At 45.1% G+C, this 16322-nt stretch overlaps 1 protein-coding gene across 3 annotated transcripts; it reads right to left on the reverse strand.

Annotated features, from left to right (window-relative positions):
• Positions 1-296: 296 nt before the first annotated feature.
• On the reverse strand, positions 297-16241 carry MTRES1 (mitochondrial transcription rescue factor 1). Of its 3 annotated transcripts, XM_047101722.1 has the most exons (5): positions 15882-16119; positions 7024-7115; positions 6356-6834; positions 4681-4753; positions 297-495 (listed from the first exon to the last, which is right to left on the reverse strand). In XM_047101722.1, the coding sequence occupies exons 3-5, from the start codon at positions 6820-6822 to the stop codon at positions 316-318; spliced, it is 720 nt and encodes a 239-aa protein (XP_046957678.1). In that variant the 5' UTR covers positions 6823-6834; positions 7024-7115; positions 15882-16119; the 3' UTR covers positions 297-315. The 3 variants fall into 3 exon arrangements, with proteins under 3 accessions (XP_046957678.1, XP_046957677.1, XP_046957676.1); XM_047101721.1 differs by lacking the exons at positions 7024-7115; positions 15882-16119 and adding an exon at positions 16209-16241; XM_047101720.1 differs by lacking the exon at positions 7024-7115 and having other exon boundaries at positions 15882-15969.
• Positions 16242-16322: the final 81 nt, after the last annotated feature.

Raw genomic sequence — 16322 nt, forward strand, 5'->3', positions numbered from 1 at the left:
ATTTTACATGGACTCCCGACGTATTTAATGTGGGAACAGCAGGCTAGTCATTAAAACCCTCTCTGGGCTTAATTCATTCAGCACACATCTCATTCATGCTCATGAGGCTAAAACGAGGTCAAAATGAGCACAAATCAAGCCCTGGAGAGGAATCCAGGCCATGGGAAGTGTCTCCAAGCTATGGATCCCAATTTCCACAAAACAGCTCAGCAGTTTCCACTAAGGGCAAGAGAACTTTAATAAAAATGCCCTCTTTTTAAGCTGGCCCTTTCCCCCATCACTCGAAAGTAGCTTTATTGATAGAAAGCAATTCATTTATTTAGACATACTCTTTTTAGGCAACTTTAACTTTTTCCACCGGCGTAACACCACTCTGTACTTCTCGCTTTCAGTTTTCTCTCCCAACACTTTTTTCAGGAGAACCCTCATCACTGTCTCTGTTTCTGCTTCTTTATCCTCTCCAATTAGAAGATCCAATGTATCTCCCACTTTCACCTGAAAATTAAAAGAAAACTCAGCCTTTACTGCATTTTGGGAAACACAGGCCAATGCAAATGTCCTTTTATTTTTTATTTTTTTAGTAGTCTCTACACCCAATGTGTGGCTTGAACCCATGACCCTGGGATCAAGAGTCGAAAGCTCCCCCAACCAGGCACCCCACAAACATCCTTGGTTTGAGTTTCACCAGGTGACCACTCCCTAGAGGGGCAGGTGAGGAAAGGCAGTGATTCCTCTGAGGCTGTCCCTCATCCACAGTGCCTCCGGGTGAAAGGGCCTCACTCACGGGATGCCCCAGACACACGTGCCCGATCCTGTCCACGTCCTTCCTTCAGACTTGGATGGCTTCCTATGGGCAGCCCGGGTGGTGTGGCTCAAATACCTCTACTAGACGACTGAAGGAAACACATGGAGGCATTTGTTTTGGTAACAATGACAAGAAACAAAGAGAGTGGGGCACAATCTTAGAGAATATGTGCATAGTAATTACTACCAGCACTGAGACAACCATTTCCAGTGTAACTTTTCACTGATTTCAACCCAGATGAGCTACATAATTGGGGACGGGGCAGTTTGTTGAAAATTAGTCACTGTGGAACAGTCAGCGTATCCCTTAGAGAAATGGTAAAGAAAAGGCCTAACACTGATTAGCCCTAGTGACGCCACATCATCAAGAAGATAGGACTCAATTCACCAAGACAGAATGCCACAGAAAAGAGGGTAGGGTTGGATGCAGACTCAGTAGGTTAAAAAGGCTGAGGTCAAACCCATTCTTGCTCAGATGGGAACCTTGGGTTGAGTACTTCAGGGCCACGTCCTAGGGCAGTCCTATCAGTGTTGCTGGGGACAGCCTATGGTGGATACCTGGTCCTGGCAGCCCAGGATTCCAGGGGATCTGCCCAGTGACTCAGGAAGGAGCTAAAGTGACCCAGGTGCCAGATGCTGCTTCTACTGTAACATAAGCCAGGGATGACTGGGGCCATCTCCGACCTCTCACCACTGCTTCCAAGGAGGCAGGAAGCAACCCCATGTGTGGGCCACAGACTCTAAGTGGGTACGCACGGCCATTTATTTATTTAGAGCCAGGTGAGCTGGAGAACACATGGCTGTTTAAAAGCTGACTGGAGGTTTTCTATTTAAGAAGTATGGTGCCACTTTTACTTTATTTTCAGCTAATGCTCTCTGAGGCAGCAGTCATAACATCAGGCTGTCAAACATGTGTACCTCACCAGGGCAAGCTCATGTTTGTTCTCCCACCCATTCAGGGGCCCAATATTCAGTCCAAAACATGGGAACACACACCTGTTAGCCACAATGCCGTACTGGTCAACCCAGACAGCTTAGAGCAGCTAGATGGGAACTCACACAGGAGCTGATGATAAACCTTAACATTCTCCTCTCTGGGCTGGGAAGCAGAAGGGCTCACACCACAAGTAGGCATGAAGACTGCTTCTCCCCTGGGCTTGAAGGTTGGGCTGACACAGGCATCATCTAAGGGATCTGTCCTCCTGTAGTTCTTATGCGTTTAATTGAAAATAAATGACCATTGGGGCGCCTGGGTGGCTCAGTCGATTAAGCATCAGATTCTTGATCTCTGCTCAGGTCATGATCTCACAGTTTGTGGGTTCGAGCCCTGCATTGGACTCTGTGCTGATGGCATGGAGCCTGCTTGGGATTCTGTCTTTCTCTGTGCCTCTTATCTGCTTGTGCTCTATCTCAAAATAAATCTAAAAAACTTAAAAAATAAATAACCATTGGGGCGCTTGGGTGGCTCAGTCGGTTGGGCGTCCGACTCTTGATTTCCACTCAGGTCAGGATCTTGCAGTTTGTGGGATCAAACCCCACGTCAGGCTCTGTGCTGGCAGTGTGGAGCCTGCTCTGGATTCTGTCTCTCCCTCTCTCTGCCCCTCCCCTGCTCGCATGTGCTCTCAAAATAAAAAAAAAAAATTAAAAAAATTTAAAAAAAAAGACCATTTGGCCCAACTATATGGACATTTAAAACCAACGTCCAGAAATACAAGGCTTGAGAACTCTGCTTTACATTTTTCAGCATAACTTTATTTCACTAAAATTCACTTTTTAGTAACATGCACGTGACACAAAATATACAAAGTATAAAGGGATACACAGAGAAAAAGACAACCCTTATTGTGTACCCCTTCACAGATATACTGTGCGTAATGTCTGCCCCTTAAAAGAGCAGGCTCGTGTGTGGCTGAGCAGCAGATCCCTTTGGTAGCTTACTTCTAAGGCAGAGAAAAGGGAAGGAATATTTCTCAGGGAGAGAATGAGTTTAGGAAGGCTTCAATCACCATAGTCCGGCTCTAAACACCCTTTGTTTAAGTCAACAGGGACCCAGCAGCACCTCCAGTACTCTGGGCCCCACCTGGTTTGCAGCTAACAGAAAAGGTTTGCTCAGCTACAGGCAGCCAGCTTTATAGATGCAGCATCAGAAAACTGCCTGACCCTTCAAGGCCAGCAGCCAGGCACAGCCCCATGCAGCAGGTCATGGTAAGGGAGGTGTCCTTTATTCTCTGCAACGGCCAGTCCTTTCTAATGTGGGAGACAGCACAGCAGACATAAAGCAAAAGCGGATGGGATTACGGGCTGTTCCAAATATCTACATTTCAAATCTCCCCTTAGCTGCAGTTACTATGGCTACAGGCCTCCTAGTAACAAGGCAGCCCGAGTGCTAACACTGGCCCCTTCCCTCTGCTGACCCTCAGGAGAAATCTGGAAGGCAGCCGAGAAAACAGAACACCCAAGGCAGAATGAAGAAGCAGCAATTAGACTGTAGTTAATACTATCTCAAAGCAGGGGGAGAAAAATAGACTTGGGGCATTTGTAAATGAGGCCCTGGTACAGAGGCGTGAAGAACCAAGACCAGGTCTGAGGGGAGGGGGCAGGGCTACAACCAGGAAAAAGCAATTATGGGACAAGAGCCTAATCTCCAGATGCATGTCTGGAGTGCCTGATTTCCTGAAGCTCACAGAGCAATGACTGACATGCCGAACCTGCCGGGTCAGGTGCCATCAGAGATCTCAGACCTCGTGACCTGGCAGCTGAGACAGGCACTGTCCATTCAGCCATAAGAACCTGTATGATCCCAGAGAACAAGGTCTCTGAAGAAAGCCTCGGTGCTCACCCAGGTCCATGGCCAACAGCTCACACCCTCCCTTGTCGCAGGGCAAAAGGATGTAGCTCAGGTCCCCCAGCCCCAGGGGGTTCTGAAACATGAAACAAGCCTAACAGTAACCTACAAAAGTGTGTGTACCTTCCCTGCAACATTAGTTCCCTAGATACTAAGAGTTAGATTATGTCTGCCAATGCCTCATATGTCAGTGTCTTCCAAACTTTTTAAGGGTCTCTGTCATACACTTTTTGATTGTGTTTTGTTGACTTTAACTATCGTATTATTTTCCCAATTAGGAAAGTGATATATACTTGTAAAAACTTCAGAAAATAAAAAGAATGAAGAAAATATAACCCATAATGCCCCAGAGATAAATACTAGTAATATTGATATTTTAATTCCAGATATATGTAAAATGTAACTTTCACAGTATATTGTAACAACACTGGATACTGGAAATACATTTTCTTGTAACTGACTTCTTTCACGTAACAATAGTATTGAAGTTCCATAGTATAATGGTTAGCACTCTAGACTCTGAACAATAGTATTGATGTGGGGCTGTCAGAAAACTGGGAGTCTCGGTTTTGACAGCCGCTGTGCGCACAGAGCAGGGCACCCAGCAAGTGCTGGCGGGTAACTGCCAAAATGAACAAAATTCCACATCTGCAGAAGTCCCGTAGTCCAGAGTTACCTCTACATGGACCGACTGTTCTTTTTAGCCTATAACGATTTTATGGGACTAATGACTTGGAAGTTTAACTAATGGATTCTTGCCAATTCTGATAGTGGTGTGTCTTAAAATTTTAAAGACGAAGGGAAAGATTCATCTTGAAGTCACTTAGGCTGCAAAAGAACAGGTAGTTTGTGTGAAGTTGGCTGGTGAGTCTCACTAGCCTGATCAGGCCCACAGGGAATCGCAGAGAGGGTAACACAGACACACACAGGAGACGCTGAAACCCCAAGTAAGGAGCCTGAGGGGAAACTAGGGAGGCACTGAGTACTGGCAGAGCAACAGACAAAAATATCTGGCTGTCATAATATCTCACCGTTCTGCTTTTCTTCCATAATTTTTCCCCATTCAGCCTGAGTTCGCCTTTGTAGAACGCATCTTCCACTTTGCTTTAAAAAAAACACACACACAAAAACAACAAAAAAAACCAAATGCTTTGAAATAGAAATATATTCAAAACAATTATAGAGGTCTGAGAAAAACATCTGCCATTAATGTTTTATTCTGATAGTCACCAGCCTCTTCACAAAAGTCTCCGTTCTGGGTGCTGGGAAAATGAAAGTCAACTGCCCCCGTATGTACACACGACAGCGAGATCAAGGGATTCTCCTGAATAGACGCCCACGTATGCTCGCACATCAGCACAGATATGCTCGCATCATCGGCAGGTAGTCAGAACTCTGACGGGGCTCTGCGAGGGCCGGGCACTACCTCACCGGACTTCTGCAAAGCAGGAGCACCTGTGATTCACGACCACCAAAGGGCTCTGCGAGACAAACCAGGCACGACACGAATGTTGGGGCTATTAAAAAATCCTCTGCTAGTCCGCGCTGAGGTTGGGGAAATTCCAATCCAGCAGCTGCGGTCTGTCTTAATCACCAGGGCAACCGGACCAGGAGCCGGTGCCGACAAAAATCAGTGCCATTTTCTGTTGCTGCTGTGACTCCAGGGGAGTTGTATCTGGGTGGGTTTCTGCTTCATGATAACAGCACCAACTACTACTCTGGGGAAGAGAGAGAGGATCCCTTACAAGTTTGCCAGATTTTAGAGAATATTCAGTAAATCCCGACAAGAGTCCCTATGGGATCGGTCACCCTTGTAAATCCTTAAACTTCATGGATTAAAAAATTAAACCATGCCATTAAATTAGGTCATACAGGTATAAATTACACATGGAGACCTTTCTGAATATATTATCCATACTGTGATTCTTACCTTGTATGCAGTATGCACACAATGAGTGCTAAAGGAATGAATGAACAATGAGGGTCACTATTCTTATAGAATTAGTCTAGCAGAGAGAACAAGAATACTAGAGAAATCGTGAAAGTTACACTTAATATCTCTGGGCACTGTATGTGAACACACACAGTACTTTCTTCATCATAGCTGACATATATTGAGTCCCTACCATGTGTTAGGCACTGTTAAAATGCTTTAGATGGAGGAGAGAGATACTCATTTAATCCTAGCAACCAACTTCTAAGGTGTTACTTTACATTATACAGATGAGAAAACTGACACTTAGAGAATTTAAGTAACTTGCCCAAGGTCACACAGCAAACCAGGATTGAAACCCCAGTAGTCTAGCTGCGGAGCCTGCATTCTTAACCACCACATTCTCCTGCTTCTGTTGCTTCTAAAAGGGACCTTCTCACACTGTGGCATTTGTGAAACCCATGTACGGCTTCTTCTTACTATACACACCTAACATGGTCATTACTTCCCTCCTCAAGAAGTAATCAGTGGTTCACCTTAGAGTCAACTGTGTCTTAGTTCAGGGAGAGGTGGCACCTGGGATGTGCAGGCAGTCACTTGACTCCTCTGGAAATCAGTTTTCTCACCTGTAGAATGAAGTAACCGAACAGGTTCCTGGAAGGTCCTTTCCTAACTGTGGTTCCTCCTCACCATAAGGGCCGAGTGGCTGGAAACGGTGCATTAACATAACAAAAAGACAAAGGATTTTGTAATAAAATGCGAGTCGTACTTACTTTCTTCCAACATCTAGGCCTGTCTTTAGGATAACATCGTACCGAAAAGACTGCACTACTTTCTCCAGGTCTTTATAGTCTCTGACCACACTAGGGTCGTCCTCCAGCTCCTCCTCCCGCTCACTCATCTCGCCGTGGCTCTCCTCATCAGAGTCCTCTTCAGCTGCGGCTTTCTGCAGAGTCTTTTCAGTGGATTTTTTAGAGCCTATATTACTTTTGAGTCTTATGGAAAATGGGAAAATATATTCTGGGGATATGAAAAGCCTGGGGAGTCTCCGTGAGAAAACGTCATGGAAAAATGTTTTACAATTTGATGTGTTTAACTTGGTACTAGAAAAATATAAGTATCGATTCCAGGAAGCACAGAGTTTGTACGAAGGTGTCCCTTGTAGTGCTCCCCAGAGTCCAATCCAGGCATCTGGCTTTCTCAAAACGCTGGCAGGCAATCTGACACTAGTCATAGCCATGGCGCATAGAACCTGAAACAGACGATAATTCAGTTTTATTTCACGAGTGCAGCGTCCTGGCATTCTTACAACACAAACCATACATACCATGAACACTTAATACCCAGCACTATACTTAGGCTCCCCTACAAAAGACCATATTGGTCTGCACGTACTGAGGGCCACGCACTGCACCATGGTGAGTCTTCTAGCTGTGCTTACCTCACAGGGTGCTCGTGAGGGTGGAACTGGATACTGTGTGTGAAAACATTGCTTCTCTTCTCCATCCCCCAAATTAACTTGGATACTTATTGCTACTGAAAAATATTAACAATAGTTCTTAATGATATTAAAAAAAGAAAAGATCTCATGGTGCCTGGGTGGCTCGGTCAGTTAAGCTTCCGACTTTGGCTCAGGAAGTTCATGAGCTCAAGTCCCACATCAGGCTCTGAGCTGACAGCACAGAGCCTGGAGCCTATTTCGAGTTCTGTGTCTCCCTCTCTCTCTCTGTCCCTCCCCTGCTCACACTCTGTCTCTCTCTCTCTAAAATAAAAATAAAACATTAAAAAACTTGTACCCACCAAGTTAATATTAAGAAAAAGAAAAGGTCTCACGGAGAGAAAAAGTATTTATTGGCATACGTTACATCTCTACAATAATGACTTTGCTAAGGAAAGACACCAGGTCATGAGTTCACAAAACCCAGAGTGAATCTCAGCTTTGTTTCAACCTCCAACCCTACCAAATCAGAGGTAGGAATGAGCAAATTGGACAGATCTGCATTTTACCTCCTTTTACATCTTCCTCCTACTGTTTAACGGAGGCATTAGCTAGCAGAGAAGGAAGGGGCCTAGAGACCCACAAAGTAGGTAATTGTTTCCTGAGGCACTGAGGTGCTGACATGCCAGAGAGTAGTCAATTCCTGTATTACCCCATCTCATTATGATGGTAACAAACCTTCCCAAGTACATCAAGATGGTTTTAGAGACCATGACTTAGTAATTTGAGAAGGGTTGCCATATGGTCAATATTCCCATACCTTAAGTCTGAGAATGACTTTCCATGGTGCCAACGCTATACTTTCAGACAGATTTCTTTGATGATGGTTTGAAGGATTTTTCCTTCCTACTTTCCATTCATCACAAAACTGACAACAGCAATTACCTGTAAACCCACTCAAAACCACATAGCTAGCTACTTCCAAGTTGTATTTGTTAACATTTTGGGCCTTATTTTTGTTGGCATGAATGAGGCAGACAACACAAGCTCAAGTCTGTATCTCACTGTTCTTGGGACCCCAATCTGAGTCTTAACTGAGAAGTAAAGCAGGCATAAATTAAGGGTTGTTTTTCAACACAACTAGAATTTGAAATAATTTTTTTAAGCTTTTTTTTTTTTTTAAGAGAGCACATCTGCACATGTAAAGGGGAGGGGCAGAGAGAGAGAGAGAGAGAGAGAGAGAGAGAGAGAGAATCCCAACCAGCCTCAGCATTATCAACTCAGAGCCCGATGTGGGGCTCGAACTCATGAACCGTGAGATCATGACCTGACCAGAAATCAAGAGTCGGAAACTTAGCTGACCGAGCCACCCCCAGGTGCCCCTGAAATAATTTTTAAATGCTATAAAAATCCAGAGTACTCTAAAATACTGACTGGAAACTATTTGAAGCACCTTAAAGAGAAACATTGAGAAAAATCATTTTTATACACATTTTATCTAATTTAGTAGAGAATCAATAATAACGATGCATAGAAAAAGCCTTAAGTTTTCTAGAAGCAGGGATAAAGAAAGAAAATAGTATATTTCAGTAGTTCCTAAACTTTGTATTTCATGGATTGCTACAATAAAAAATTAAGGGGTGCCTGGCTAGCTCAGTCGGTGGAGCATTTGACTCTTGATCTCCAGTTGTGTGTTTGAGCCCCACGTTGGGTATAGAGATTATTTAAAAATAAAATCTTTAAAAAAAAAAATTTTTTTTTTTAGTGTTTATTTATTTTTGAGACAGAGAGAGACACAGCATGAACAGGGGAGGGTCAGAGAGAGAGGGAGACACAGAATCTGAAGCAGGCTCCAGGCTCTGAGCTGTCAGCACAGAGCCCGACGTGGGGCTCGAACTCACGGACCATGAGATCATGACCTGAGCCGAAGTCGGACGCTTAACCGACTGAGCCACCCAGGCGCCCCTAAAAATAAAATCTTAAAAAAATTTTAAGTTACCTAATGGTGGACTTTTTATTTTTCCAAGTAAAGATATTTTTTAAGGTAGTAATTGCTACTCTTATACCATAATTTAAGAGAAAGATTTCAATGATTATATATGAAACATATTTTCATGGCAGAAAATTTGAAAAAAATATAAAGAAAATTCAAACCACCCGAATCCACTCTATGACAATCACTGTTAACATTTTAACATATATTCCTTACAGTGTAAAATGTTAAGAAAAGTAATTCTCTCATACGCAGAGCCTTTCATACCTTCCTACCCACCAAAAACACACAGGAAGGTTAACCTTAAGTAGCCAGAGCTCTCTATCAGCCTCAGAAATTCTATGTTGGGCCTAAGTGGTAGACTTGTTAGAATTTATTCAGGTGATGTCCAAGTTATGGGCCAAGCAGCCCTGGCTGAAATCACCAGTAACTGTTGGGCCTAGACCAGATCAGTTAATAAGATGCTCTTGTAATACAGAAGATGAAGATTGGTATTAATGATGATAATTTGCCTATCTTTAAGTATTTTTCAAACTGTGGGCCATGAGCCATTATTAATTTTTACTTTTTAAGAACACTGAAGAGTACAGAAAATATTACAGCGCATCACATAGTAAATACTGCTTTATGAAACTTCCATTACAATTACACATACATATATAAGAATATATACACACACACTGGGTCATCATGTAAAATGTATTTACTGTAGATAATAATAATAATAAAAAGTCAGGGGCACCTGGGTGGCTCAGTCGGTTAAGTGTCTGACTCTTCATTTCAGCTCAGGTCATGATCTCAAGGTTTGTGGGTTTGAGCCCCGCACTGGGCTCCGTGCTGGCAGTAAGGAGCCTGCTTGGGATTCTCTCTCTGCCCCGCCCCGGCTCTCTCCCTCTCTCTCAAAATAAAAAAAAATAAAAACTTTAATTGTTTTTTAATGTTTATTTTTGAGAAAGAGAGAGCGCGTGCGTGAGAGAGGGAGGGAGGGAGGGGCAAAGAGAGAGGGAGACACAGAACCCAAAGCAGGATCCAGGCTCTGAGCTGTCAGCACAGAGCCTGATGTGGGGCTCAAACTCACGAGCCATGAGATCATGACCTGAGCCAAAGTCGAATGCCCAACCGACTGAGCCACCCAGGTGCCCCAATACAAACTTAAAAAAAAGTTTGGGGTGCCTGGGTGGCTCAATTAAGCATCAGGTCATGATCTCATAGTTTGTGAATTTGAGCCCCCTTGTCAGGCTCCAAGTTGATAGTGAGGAGCTTGTCTGGGATTCTCTCTCCTCCTCTCTCTGCCCCTCACCTGCTCATGCTTCTCTTGAAATAAATAAATAAACGTTAAAAAAAAATTTAAGGGGCGCCTGGGTGGCGCAGTCGGTTAAGCGTCCGACTTCAGCCAGGTCACGATCTCACGGTCCGTGAGTTCGAGCCCCGCGTCAGGCTCTGGGCTGATGGCTCGGAGCCTGGAGCCTGTTTCCGATTCTGTGTCTCCCTCTCTCTCTGCCCCTCCCCCGTTCATGCTCTGTCTCTCTCTGTCCCAAAAATAAATAAACGTTGAAAAAAAAAATAAAAAAAAAAAATTGAAAACACTGATCTAAGTGACTTTAGCAAAGTTTTTTTCGCTATTAGGTATAATGCCAAAGGCCACATGTATGCCTGGAAGCTGAGAACCCACCTGTCCGTTCCCCTCAATTAACAATACCCCCAGAGCCATAGGGTTTGCAGAAATGGAAAGGGCACCCTCTCAGGGATAACTTTGTGCAGAGTCCTCATTTTACATATGAGTACAAATAAGACTCGGAACAATTTAACAATCCACTAAGTCATACAGCTAGTAAACAATCCAGTCAGGATTCCAACGACAAGTCTTGACACTCACTGTTTACTACGGGTCAGGCGCTCCTCTATTAACTCATTTATTCCTTCCAACAAGCCCATATCAGTTACAGGGTCAGACAAATACTTAGTGGATTCAAACCCAGGCTCCCTGGCTAAGTCAAGGCTCCATGCTGAACTGCCTGTCTTTTGACTCTAAGTCCACTGTTCTTTCTGCTACGCCATGACATTTATTGTCTCGTTTTCTCTTGAACAAAACCCAACTTTCACCAACTGCAATACTAGAGAGAATGAATAGTTTCAGGAGCAGAGGAGTGGCAGGAACTGTCACCCCGACTTAGGAGAAATCCTCAGGGGTGCCTGGCTGACTTGGGTGGTGGAGAGTGTGACTTGATCTCATGGTTGAGTTCGAGCCCCACGTTTGGTGTACAGATTACTTAAAAATAGAATCCTAAAAAGAAGAAGAAGAAGAAGAAGAAGAAGAAGAAGAGGAGGAGGAGGAAGAAGAAGAAATCCTAAAAGGAGACATCCTCAGGGAGGGAAGTCCTGTCTGTCAGTCCCTGGACTCCCACATTTCCCTGCTGAAGCCCCACCTTTATATCATACTGTTGTGTCTTGTGAGGAATGCCTGGATAGGATATTGCTCTTTGTATATATCACAAATAGATCGCATTTACCTACACTAGGAAACTTTTACTAGCACAAAACAACAATTTTAAGATTGTATTCACATGGAAATACAATAAACATAACCAAAATGTCAAGCCAAGTATTACCTTCGTGTTTATTAGCTACTACTCCCTCTTTGTGATCTGCTTATTCTCTAGCATGCAAATAGTCAGTAAATGCTGCAAGTTTAGATAAAATTTATGAACATAAGGGGCGCCTAGGTGGCTCAGTCAGTTGAGCATCTGATTCTTGATCTCAGCTCAGCTCTTAATCTCAGGATTCTAAATTTAAGCCCTGTGTTAGGCTTCATGCTAAGCACGGAGCCTACTTAAAAAAAAAAAACAAAAAAAAAAACTATGGGGGCCCTTGGGTGGCTCAATGGTTTAAGCATCCGACTTAGGCTCAGGTCATGATCTCGTGGTTCGTGAGTTTGAGTCCCATGTCAGGCTCTGTGCTGACAGCCCCAGAGCCTGGAGCCTGCTTCGGATTCTGTGTCTCCCTCTCTCTCTGCCCCTTCCCTGCTCTCTCTCAAAAATAAACATTTAAAAAACATTTAAAAAAAAGATTAAACAAATTATGAACATAAAATTGAGAAAACACATTAACCTAATTTTTGCTGGAGATGATGACCATTTGTAGCAATGGACACCCAGGGCCACGGGGTAGAGCCTGAGAACCCAAGTTCTATCACAGAGCTGATCACTGGTCAGAGGAGGAGTAATGGAGCAGAGTGCTAACCAGGCCCCAACCCCTCTTCGACCAGAGCAGCAGTGCTGGAAAATACTGAGGTTCCTTGTATTTCACTTGGAGAAAGGATTCTACTAATGGGAAAAAAAAAATGTCCTTTTAGCATGGCTTCCCCCCTCTTCCAGGCTCCACACAAGAGCCACTCTCCCTCTCCACCCTCCCCTTCCCTTTTCCAAATTCATGTTGCACCAATGCTATGTGTCTTTGTACTGTTATTATCTTCTAAGCTCTATGGGTAGTGACAGGGCAAGAATTGTGTCTCATTCCTCACTCCCATCCCCATTAGCTTGGCACACAAAAACACCAGTGAATACTTGCAGACTCATTTTCTAGAAATGAAAGGAGCATCCTGCCCATTATCACATCCACCCTACATTCACTCATTTGCCTGTATATGCTAGGTAGCCAGCTAGGCTAGGCTTGGGGATAGGGGATAAAACACAGCCCTTGCCCTCAAGGAACTGCTATTCAAGGGGAATGTGGGCAAACTGGCTGTCAGAGAACTTAAGTGAAAGCTAAGGTCCAAAGGAGGCGGGACCCTATACAGGCTAATGCCTGGAGCAGGGATGCCTGTGAAGAGTTCTAACTGCAAAGGTCGCCTGAAACAGAACTTGGGGGGAACAGCAAGTTACAACCATAATTTTTCGCTTTCTAATGGACCATTCTCATCAGCATGCTGTTACTTCTCTCACTAAAAAGCCAACCAACCTTCTCTTAATGCCACTAACTCCCAGCTACAACTTTTGCTCATCTTTATAACAAAACTCAAAACGGTTGTCTATGCTCTCCTCAATGCCTCTCATTTTCTAAATCCAAAAGGTCATTTATGAGTCCGCCTCTTGTATGACCTCTCAGCACATCTGAAACCAGTGATCACTCCCTTCTTCTTCACTTAGCTTCCGGGACACCTTGCTCTTGGTACTCCTCCTGGTGTACCCTCCCTGCTGTCCTCCCTTCTCCCAGACATCTTAACGTTGGTGGGCCCCTGGGCTCAATCTTTGGCCTGCATCTCTTCTATGTGATTCATCAGTTTTGACAAATGCGTATCAAGACACCAAACATTTCCATGGTTTTAAATACCGCCTATATGCCAACTACTCCCCAGTCTACATCCCCATTCCAGATCTTTCTCCAAAACTCCAGACATGTATATCTGTGCAGAAAAGATTTAATATAGCAGGCCTGAGACCACTATCCTTAGAAAGGCCTGCTTACAAGGTGGGCCCCCGGCTGGCATCTGGAAACTTGGGATTTCAGGACTCTCACCACTCTCAGAACTGGCAGGAGTAGCTCACCACTGTAAACTGTTTGTACAATTTCTTTTTTTTTTTTTTTTTTTAACGTTTATTTTTGAGACAGAGAGAGACAGAGCATGAAGAGGGGAGGGGCAGAGAGAGAGGGAGACACAGAATCTGAAACAGTCTCCAGGCTCCGAGCTGTCAGCACAGAGCCCGACATGGGGCTCGAACTCACGGACCGTGAGATCATGACCTGAACCGAAGTCGGACGCTCAACCAACTGAGCCACCCAGGCGCCCCTGTTTGTACAATTTCTTATGATGAACACCTGCTTTCCTTCTGGGAGTCTTGAATTTTGGTACATGCTAGGCAGAGAGTGCCTATATGACAAAAGCCAATAAACACCCTGGGCAAAGTCCCTAATGAGTGTCCCTGATAGATAGTATTTCACATGTCACAGTTTGTTGCTGGGGATTTAAGCCTGTCCTATTGAGTCCACTGGGAGAGGACTCTTAAAGGACTGCACCTGGTTTCCTCCAGATTTTGTCCCGTGCGTCTTCTCCCTTTGCTACAGTGCTTTGTATCTTTCTGCTGTGATAAACCCTAGCCCTGACCCAGAGCCAAGTCCTATTGAATCTTCCTAGTGAATTAGTGAACCTAGGGGTGGTCTTGGGATATTGACACAATAGCCAAACGCTTATTTGACATCCCTGTTACTTTGGGCGTGTAACAGGTATCTCAAGCTATACTGGTCCCAAAACAAACTCCTGACACGTCACCAACCCCAAATCTGTTTCACCTGTAGCCTTCCCCATGTCAGTAAATGATAACTCCACCCTTGTAGGTGCTGAGAACAAAAGCTTCCGGTAATTCTTGATTCTCCCTCATACCCATATCCAATATGCCAAGAGGTTATTATGTTGGCTGTATCTTCAAAACAGGTCCAGTATCCCATCACCTCTCACCACTTCCACTGCTTCATCACCAGGGATACTACAAAGGCTCCAGTAGAGTCTATATTCCACAGACCAGTCATTCTTCCAAAAATAATTTATACTTTATCACTCCTACAAAAGCACGGAGAAAAGGAAGGTCCCTACTGTAGCTAACAGGCTCCATGTGATCTCGTTCCTCCGTTCCCTCTCTGACCTCATCTCTTGCCACTCTTACCTTTGCTCTCTCAGCTCCAGCCACACGGACCTTCCTGATGCTTCTCACATACAACAGGGACATTTCTGGTTAAGGTCTCTGTCCCAGCTGCACCCAGAACTCTTACCCCACACACCTGCATAGATAACTTATTTTCTTAAACTTTTTTTTTTTTTTAATGTTTATTCATTTTTGAGAAAGGAAGACAGACAGAACATGAATGCGGGAGGGGCAGAGAGAGGCAGACAAGAATCCGAAGTAGGCTCCAAGCTCTGGCACAGAGCCTGATGTGGGGCTCGAACCCATGGACGGTGAGTTCATGACCTGAGCTGAAATAGGATGCTTAACTGATTGAGCCACCCAGGCACCTCTCTTCAACTCTTAACTCCGATGTCACCTCAATGCTGTCTACTCATTCCAATTCTATTTAATAAGCTTTTTGCCCTCCCAATCATCCCTTACTCTGCTCTACTTTTCTCCTCTATTGCACTTATCACCTATCATATCATACATAATTTACTGGGTGTTTCTTTCTCTTTTTTCCTTTTTTTGGACTGTTTCCCCTAATAGAATATAAACTCTACCAGGGTAGAAATCTTCACCTGAATTTGTTTGCCTCTGCTGAATCCTAAGGGCCTCAGAAGAGTGCCTGGCACATGGTGGGTGTGCTTAATTAGCCACCGTGGAACGAAAGTAGATCAGGAGAACTGGAGCATCAGAATGAACCCAGAAAAGATCCCACAAAGTTGGGGCTCGATTGAAGTGCAAAGGCTAGATTTCGAAAGACCCTGCCCATAGAAGTTTGGAATTGACCCAGAGAGCATGTGAACCATACAAAGATCTTAAGCAGGGAAGTGACCCGATAGAAGTACATTTCAAAAGATTATTATTATTATTATTTTGCTAATCACGTGGACGTGAGTTGCGAGGATGAAAACGGCAGGTATCCCGGAGGTTTGTGGTGAGATCTTCAGGAGCGATATAAGATACGTGAATTAGACGAAGGCAGTAAGAAATCAACGTCTGGGAGAGAGGCAACGTTACCCTTGACCTGCGGGACACTGGGAATCGCTCCACGTTCTGAGCCTGTTCACTACTCCATTAAGAACCTGTCCTAACTGCTTTGCGGTCTACTGCAACTGCAAATCCTCCCTTCTCCTGGAGACCTCAGACTGAACACCGAAACGGGGTCGGGTTCCCCCGCATACTCCCCACCCCCGCGGGCTGCGCACCTTCCCGGGTCCTCAAGGTCAAAGGAAACTGGACACCTGCGTCCTCGAGCTCCGGGTCTGCGTTTGAAGCCAGCAGTAGAGGCCGGGCCCAAGGCGGCGTGCCTCTGCGCGCCAAGTGCCCACGACCCCGCAACCCCCGGGTCCACGGGGCGTCCTGAGGCTGGCCGGGCCGGGGCAGGCAGGACGCGGCAGACTCACGCGGAGTCCTGGCAGGAGCGCAGGCTGGGCAGAGGCGTTCGCCGCGCCCCTACTTCACGAGTGCGCGCCAGGAAGCAACAGAGTGGGCGCCAGGCGGGGGCACAGCACGCCCGACAGGGGCGCAGTTACCTGCGAGTCAAGGCAGCTCCTCCCCCCGTCGATCCCTCCCCGCGGCCTTGCGGACGGGGCCTCCAGGCCCCGCCCTGCCTTGCCCCGCCCCTTCCGTCAGCGCCGCCGCGGCGA

This window comes from Lynx rufus, unplaced genomic scaffold, assembly GCF_022079265.1.
Source record: "Lynx rufus isolate CCGP_SWC_20201006 ecotype Redwood Valley unplaced genomic scaffold, mLynRuf1.p SCAF_6, whole genome shotgun sequence".
Classification (NCBI taxonomy): domain Eukaryota; kingdom Metazoa; phylum Chordata; class Mammalia; order Carnivora; family Felidae; genus Lynx; species Lynx rufus.